This window comes from Lygodium microphyllum, unplaced genomic scaffold, assembly GCF_053477565.2.
Source record: "Lygodium microphyllum isolate KBCC unplaced genomic scaffold, Lygodium_microphyllum_v1.1.10 scaffold_31, whole genome shotgun sequence".
Taxonomy (NCBI): Eukaryota; Viridiplantae; Streptophyta; class Polypodiopsida; order Schizaeales; family Lygodiaceae; genus Lygodium; species Lygodium microphyllum.
This window is the reverse complement of record NW_028229514.1, coordinates 8807011-8815586: the sequence shown is the minus strand read 5'-3', so window position 1 is coordinate 8815586 and position 8576 is coordinate 8807011. Positions and strand designations below refer to the sequence as shown.

At 38.2% G+C, this 8576-nt stretch overlaps 1 protein-coding gene across 1 annotated transcript in view; it reads right to left on the bottom strand.

The window, feature by feature from the left end:
* Nucleotides 1–338: 338 nt before the first annotated feature.
* Nucleotides 339–8576, bottom strand: part of LOC148009297 (uncharacterized) — a 162613-nt gene continuing 154375 nt past the window's right edge. Inside the window, exons 6-7 of the mRNA XM_087673530.1 lie at nucleotides 672–788; nucleotides 339–593 (exon numbers count right to left, since the gene is read on the bottom strand). Of these exons, the coding sequence (XP_087529656.1) occupies nucleotides 339–593; nucleotides 672–788 (372 nt within the window). The remainder of the gene's footprint in view (nucleotides 594–671; nucleotides 789–8576) is intronic.

Below are 8576 nucleotides of genomic sequence, written 5' to 3'. Positions count from 1 at the left end.
ACATAAATTTTCCCAGAATTTTTTGAGCAAAAATTGGCCTCCAAATAAATAGTTCAACTCTGCAAGACAATAATGCAGTACAACTTTCCCTTGAGCAAAACAGAACCCTGTACAATGCTGCAAACACCCAAGAACACTGAAGGCCCTTCCATAGTCCCGTTGTTGAGGTCTACTCCAAGTTTACTTTAGTACCTCTTAAAAGACATGTGCTCATTTTTTTTAAAACTCCCTCGCACTACTCCAGGCTTTCCTTTGCTCCAATATAGTAATACAACTCTATGCTCACATGCACTTGCCCCATGCATGAGCAATCCTAGGTCAATACCGTGTAATCAATTTCACACTGGCCAATCAGCACCTTTTGAAAGAGTTTTCTTGCACTTGTCTTTGGACAGTCCCTCTTGGAGGATCTTCTCAATTGTCTTGTTAGGACATTCCAAAAACTCAAACAGTCTTGTAACAACATCTTTCTTCCTGGTGGTCATTTTTGGTATGTTCAAGTCTAAAAGGTCATTGATCTGTAAAATACTTTCTTTCACACATTTATCAAGATTTTCTTTGACTTTAGTTTTCTCCTTCTCCTCATTACCACTCTAGACAAATCCTAAAAAGTTTTGAAAACTTGAACACCACATTTGGAATGTCTTTCAGGCAGCACTAGAGCCCTGAACTATCTTGAAACCTCTAGCTTTGCCTTTCTCAACAGACTCTACGGAATCAACAAAACGGTTGATAGACTTCTTCTCACGAGCAGGCATGTTCCCCGAGAGAGGTGTGACGGGCTCATTCTTGATCAAGGAGTTGTCCTACTGGTCTTCTGATTTGCGGCTCTTTCTTCTCCCGCGGCCCCCTTTTCCCTTGCACTCATTAATCACAACGCTACCATCTAGAAAATTCTTAGCTTCTGTTGCCTACTTCTAATCCTCTTCACTGCCACCGTTTTCTCTAATACCAAATGATAAACTAAAGTGGAGGGAGTCTAAGAGATGGAGCAAATCAGAGGTCAGGAGCTACATGTTATCTTCTCCTCCATTATACTTCTTTATTCTCATAGTCAACTACAACAAGTGGTATCCTCCAAAGATAGATATCCCCAACCTAAGGACACTTTACATATGCTTCTATTTTAAATACATACATCCATAGGGTATGTCTTAGGATGATATATCATATTTATCAACACAAAGACCATCGAGAATTCAGCTAAGGGACTGGATATAGATGGAAGACCAGCGAGTGGAGAGTCCCTGGGAATCGTGTTCAAGATATACATGGCTATCATAACAGTCTCAACCCAATAATAGAGTGGCATATTTTTCTCATTCATCATTGCACACACAGCTTCCATTAAGACCTTGTTCTTCCATTTAACTACCCCATTCTACTATGGAGTGTAGCTGCATGTAAGTTGCCTATGTATGCCATGTTTGGCCAGAAAACTAACAAACTCATTTGACACATACTCCCCACTGCTGTCAGATCTCAAAAAAGAGATATAGCAATCAAATTTCTTTTCAACCTGTTGCTTAAATTGTTGAAAAATAGTAAACACCTTATCCTTTGTTTTCAGTATATAAACCCAAGTATAGCGGAGTAAAGTCATCAATGAATGTTATATAATACTTAGAGCCTCCCATGAATGCATTATGGGCTAGCCCTCGCACATCAGAGTAAACCAACTACAATGGTCACTTACTATTTCTTACATGCTGGAAAAATGGCAACTTTGACTATTTACCAAACTGACAAGCATCACAAACATGACCAATATTTGTGTAGGCAAACTTGGGTAGACTTGTAACAAGTTATTTCTTCTGTATCATTTGTAGCCATTGAAGATTAACATGCCCACTCTCTTATGCCATATTTCTAAATCTCTAACTGTGCCAGAGCCATGGGCAAACATGGCTAATTTCAACTATGGAAAAGTGGCATCAAGAGTAAACATCTTGTCATTCCTATGACCACGAGTGATCAATTTGTGGGGAGGAGGATTTCGTGCAACAATTTGAGGGCTGAAATAAATCAATTTCTGATTGTTTTTTCTATGCATAGCATTTAGGAAATGGCCTATTTGGAAATAAGGGATCTATTAGGACAAGATTCGCCTTGGTGCTAGATTCTTGCAACGAAGCATATACGTATGAGTTGGAATTCATGAAAAGACTGTTTGCATATCAGCACATAGGTTGATTTCGAAACATAACTATTTGTGCACAATGAGACATCCACTATTACATTGATCATATATATGGTATCAACTCCTCGAAATGCATATCAATTGTTTAAATTATAGTTGATCCACGCTTAAGAGGGTGAGATTTCCCTTGCCATAGGCTAGCTGTTCATTTGTTGGGGGAAATTATTGGTGAGGAAACATGGTATCTCCTGAATCTCACTGAAAAAAAAGGAGTCTTATGCAAATGTGTTTATATGTAAAAGCAGCGCATTGAGGGGCCAATCCCCAAGATGTAGGAGAGTTGTAGTGGGGCCATGGCAATTAGCCGATGGGGTGCCTCCTATGTCTGTGATACATGGCACTTATTGCCAATATGTGTGGGATACCCCCTTTGAGGGGTGTTGGGAAAGATACCGTTGGACTCTTATATCCAGCTAAAAACACAATATTAGATGTATCTAGTGTGCATTTAGTTATTATAGACACTCCTGGTCCATGAGGCCGTGTTGTGGTGGAGTTGTCTGTTGTGTGCATGAGGTCCGACTAGTGCCATAGCCACTGCCAGCCCATTATTGGTCCCATCACAATGTAACTGTCATTTTGCTTTTCTGTTTAGTGTACCTGCTACTTGGTTTGTGTCCTTCAGTCAAGTCACTTTGTCTTTGTCATGTCCAAGTACATATGAGTTTGATCTATGTCTATGAGCCTCTATAACTACCATGCTCTAGATCACGTGTTTTCACAAGAGAAAGATTAATTTTTGAACTTTTTAATCATTGCATCATTCTTTCCATGGTTTCTTGTGATTGAAGGCAAAGAATATAGATATCTCACACCTATAGGATACCTCTTAATTATAATGGGTACAAAATGCATTTTTAAATGGAAAATTGGGGCCGTCAAATTCTATTTTCATAGGCTTAAGTCCTTTTAAGCTTCGTTTAAGCTTAATCTTTAAAATAATTGGTTCCATTTTGAGTATTTAAACTTGATCGCAAATGAGTTTTGACCAAATGAAGGGGCAAAATTTTTTGCTTCTAGATCTAGTCGTTGCTTTAGAACACCAAACCTTGCAACCATTAAATGGGGGGCCAAACAAACTCTGATTGATGAACAAATGCTTGCGTTGGATTCCCTATATCAAAATGTATCTAAGAAAACTCAAGCTCCTTGATCTACAACCATTTCATTTTCCATGAAAATTTACTCTTTTGTGCCTCCCTGAGTCTTTTTGTGCATTAAATCAGCTCCAAAAATCCTACTCTCGTTGGCAACCACAAGATAGGGAGACTTAGCCCGTCGGATCTTCAAACTGATCTACACATTCAAAAACCATAAAAAGCATTAAGTTGCTACAAGGAAAATACACAACAAAACACAAACAGTCTCACCCTATCCCTTGACAAAATAAAAGCATATAAATCCATTAGGGATAGGCTAAGCATAATCTAACAAAGATCAGAGCTAGTTGCCAACCACCTACTCCATATACAAACTGGCTAAAAGGAACTATCAAAGGAATCATCCTAAGTGGTGATCTGACCTGCCTACTTGACCTAGGATAGCTAGACCAATAACTCCTACTAGGCAAGGACTCCTATAGCCTGGTCTTTTTTTTTTAAATACCTTTTTTAGTAAATTTTTATACTTTAGGACTTAATACTCGGGCATGTAAAAAGGAGGGAGCTAAGCATATTGTGATCCAATGAGAATAGGGCATCGGTTTCAGATCCTATCTCAATACCCAAGAACCTATCAAGCTCGTGCTAGGCAATACTAAATCTTTTTCTTTCTTTGTTCACTTTTATTTTTTCTCCAACTATCCTTATTTAACTTTTTGGCTAAATGTCACCCTCGAGAAGACAAGGCATTGGCCCCAAGTAAACTCGTCCCCAAGAACCTACCAAGGCTTTGCAAGGCAACAATCATTAGCACTTGGAATTTTTATTTGCATATTCTTTTTTTAAAAAAGGGGTTTAGAATCCCTTTTTACACACCTCCATATTTTATAAAAGGGTTTTCCATATATTTTAAGTTTTTCTTCTCTTTCTTTTACTTGGCAAGCTTCTATATCTACCTCACAACTAGCAGAGACTCCTAAAAACACCTGCATCACAAAGGCTAGCAAAATAGGGTCACTAAGGAATACTTCAAAATAGATCCTTAAATGCCTAACAATGCCTCTATAGGAGGCACACAACTACTCAAACCTCCCCAAACACACCTAATCTAATCTTGGGACTTCATGATTTGACTTGCTAGCTCCCAAAAGAAGACTCAATTTGCACATACACATATCCATATATAGCACAAAGGGAAATAATTAATAAAGGAAGGACATCAATTAGACATAGCCACAAGAAGCTTTTTTGCATCAAGAGGCTTGCTCTGGTACTCCATCAAATCTGTTTAGTATAGCCACAACCCCTTAGGACCACAATTGAGAAATACATCCTCAATAAAGGCATAATTTTCCAACGAATCTGCAAAGCAGTTCCACCTGGAAGAGAAATTAGTTGACAAGTCACTATCTTAAAAATCTAAAGAATATCCAAGGCTACACAATGATACATCCACTATAGAATGGGATCCCTCACAATAGAAGTCCCATTCGATTGGTTGATCACTAACTATGAGTTACCTTTCACCAATAAACGGTGGATACCATCATATTGGGCTATATTTAGCCCCATGATTAAGGCATTTGATTCTACATGTTATTAGTCAAAGAGATACCTAAATAAGCTCCCATTTTCATAACAACTTTACGTCGCGGGTCTTTAATAGCGATACCAACACTCACATGCTTAGTGGGCCCTTGGGATGCCCCATTAAAATATAAATCAGAGATCCATGAATTATTGATAGGTGTCACACCATATCAATGAGTCTACTAGTTATGGTAGTCAAAGTTGAGTTGAGAGAGAGAATGTACGTACAATCCCTCCTTCCTCACTAAACTCAATAGGAATGATAATAAGAACCCTATGAAAATGGTAGCAGTAGACCTTAATATCCCAAGTAAAAGATCCATCTTGCTACTCAGTAATATGATAACCCTTACTTCACGAGATCACTCGACCTTGGTGGTAACACTACTCTAAATACGGTTTCTCAAGTTAAGATATGATTCTACCCAACATATGGCCTTGGCATCTACTATACACTTAAGCTTGATTCTGGAAGACTTGTAAAGATACCAAGTCCAATGTCAGCCCCTACACATAATAGGGCTTTAACTTATTAAACCTTACTTTATTTTTAAACTCTACCCCCCACAAATCTGCTAAAAGGATTGTAGAGCCATTCTTTCGTATATGAATGATCTTATCAGGGCCATCCCACTTAGGTTCCAACTTGCCACAAAATAACTTGTGATGTGCATCGTAATATAGGACCAACTAACCCTTCACAATATCTTTTAGTACAAAGGTCATGTAATGCTTTCATCATCTTCTTCCCTACCTCTTGATGTAACAAAGATTGCAATCAAATCTTAGCAAGATGTGCTAGGGAGGTCAACCTTTCTTGCAATGCTTTCTCTTCTCCCAAAGAATAGTCCAATGCAAACCTCACAATGGGTAACTCAATCTCCAAGGGCAAGACAAACTCTTCCCCATATACCAACTTAAATGCGGTATGGTATGTTTCTTTCTTGGACATAGTATTATAACCCTAGATAGCCACATGAAGTTTCTTGTCTCAATCACACTTATCCTTAAATATAGTCTTGGATAAAATCCCTACAAGCTACTTGTTGGTACTCTCTACTTGTCCATTCACTTGGGGATTATATGGAGTGGTTTTATTATGTTTAATTTTTATAGCCTCAGTCAAGGCTTCTATGACCTTATTCAAAATGTGTGTCCCATGGTTGGATACCAATTCCTTAGTTGGACCGAAATGGCAGATAATTTATTCCATAATGAAACTAGCTATCTCCTTGGCATTGTCCTTCATCGTAGCTTGGAGCTTCAAAGCATTTTGTAAAAGTAGTCCAACGCCACAATGATATAGTGCTTCTGCATAGCAGAGGAAGGATACATAGGTCCAACAAAATTGATGACCCACTACTCAAAGGGAAAAGTCACAAGAATAGGATAAAGTGGCCACTTACAATCTTCCCTAGCGTTGTCTCTCTAGTGAACATCATAATGCTTAATATATGCAAAAGCATCTTGGAAAACCGACAGCCATCAATAACTAGTGCATAAAGCTTTGTGGGAAATAAGCCATCCAACAAAATGGCCTCCACATGCTGAATCATGACATTCCTCTAGAATAAAGGGTACCTCATCAAGCATCACATAACGATGACGAATCTCATCCACACCTTTCCTATATAAGATACCCGCTATTATTGAAAAGTGAAGTGCTTGCTACTTCATCTTCCTCTTTTTGGATTTAGAAATAGTTTTCGTCGAGTTTCCGGTTGATAGATAATGTGATATAGATGCATACCATGATGGAATAGAGGCTACATCAATCTCACATAGATCCTCATAGTGCCCACTCTTCCTTAGGCTCACCAAAATCTACTAGGCACTCTACAATACCCTCCTACAGCTTTGGTGGCTTGCTTCTAATCTCATAATCAAACGTTTTCAAAGAGATCAAGCACTTAACTAGGTAATCAAGGGATTAAAGCTTATTTAGTAAAAGCACAATCCCTTTGCCTTGTTGAAGAACACCACCTTCTCATAAAGAATATAGTGTTTGAACTTCTTGGTAGTGAACACTATAGCCAAGCAAAAATCTTCTTCAAATGGTTGTAACAAAGCTCTCAAATTCTGAGCTTTCAGCTTTTGCGAATGCAATAGGATGATAAACTTGTGCCTCCCAAATTTGGGAGAGATAGCAACTAATAGTACACCTTATCGCCATCGTGAATATATAAAAACCCTCACCCCTTTTTAGAGCTTTTAAAACTAGTGCTTTGGATAATTCCATTTTAACATCTTTAAATGCCACTTTGCATGCTTCTATCCATTCAAAAACATGGTTGTGAAATAAAAGATTCATCGAGGGTAATGACCATTCATCCAATGTATTGATGAATCGATGATAGTATCCCATGGATGAAACAAAACTATGAATTTCCCTAGGGCAAGTGGGTGGACTTAGGGTTGGAATAACAACCACTTTTTCAAGGTCAGTGGCAAAATACTAGTTCCACTCACAACATGATCCAATAGTAAACTATAAGGCACCCTGAATACACACTTTCGAGGACTCAATGCTATGCAATACTCATGACAACACTCAAATAATGTACGTAGAACAATCAATTATATGAAATGTCGTGGTAGCTGGCCCCAAATCATCCATGAAGACCTTGAGCTCTTCAAGGAATATATTAGCAAATGTCTTATTAGCCATTCTTTGCCAAGATCCAAGAGTATTACATAGGCCAAAAGCCATTATATGGTATGAAAAAGTACCAAAAATTGTAATGAACATCATCTTTAACTTATCCTCTTCAGGTATGGACATCTAATTATAACCCGTGAAATAATCCATAAAAGAGTATATCTCTTGCTCTACTAGCTGATGATCTAAAATTTGATCGATAAAGGGTAGAGGATAATAGTTCTTCACCATCTGCCTGTTCCTTTCCTTAAAATCAATTGATAGGCTGATTTGATTGTTCTTTTTCTCTCTTATTACCATTGGTGAGTACCATTCTATGTGTTCAATGGAAAAGATCAAATCAGCCTTCCTTAAATGGATAAATTTCTCAAAAAGAGACTCTCTCAGCTCAAAAGGCATACGTTTAACCTTTTGCCTCATTGGCTTACTATCTTCTTTCAATGGGATCGTATGCATGGAAATAGAGGGGGGGGACCCTTTAGTTCATTATAACTCCATGCAAATATATCCTTGAACTCCTATAGGAGTGCCAAAAAATCTACAGACTCTTCAATAGATAACATAGTGCCGAGTTTAATGTGGTGGGCATCATGGGGAAGAGAGTAGTGGCAAACTTCCATGAGTTTCACTTAGCGAACATGCTATGTGAAGTCAAACCGAATGTGGATCTACTACAACTAATCCAAATGTCACCGAACCTTCGTATAAGGAGTTCAAGAAAATCTAAAAAATGGGTTATGCCATAGATACTTTTAGTGTCCATTGAGCGGGTACTGAATGGTGGGATCATGTAGAGAAGAACTACCCTAAGGTGCAGAGATATGTCGATGGAATCTTGATAGACAATGCAGTGGTGGAACCTAGCTCCATCCATAACATTATGAGTATGGATTTATTGGAGAGGTTGTGCCTACCAATCCAAAAGGATATCATGATGGTTTTAAAAATGGTTAATGATAGCCTAAGACAATCAGATTGAATGGTAACACAAGTGCATGTGACAGCTGCTAATATTGAGTGCATCCTT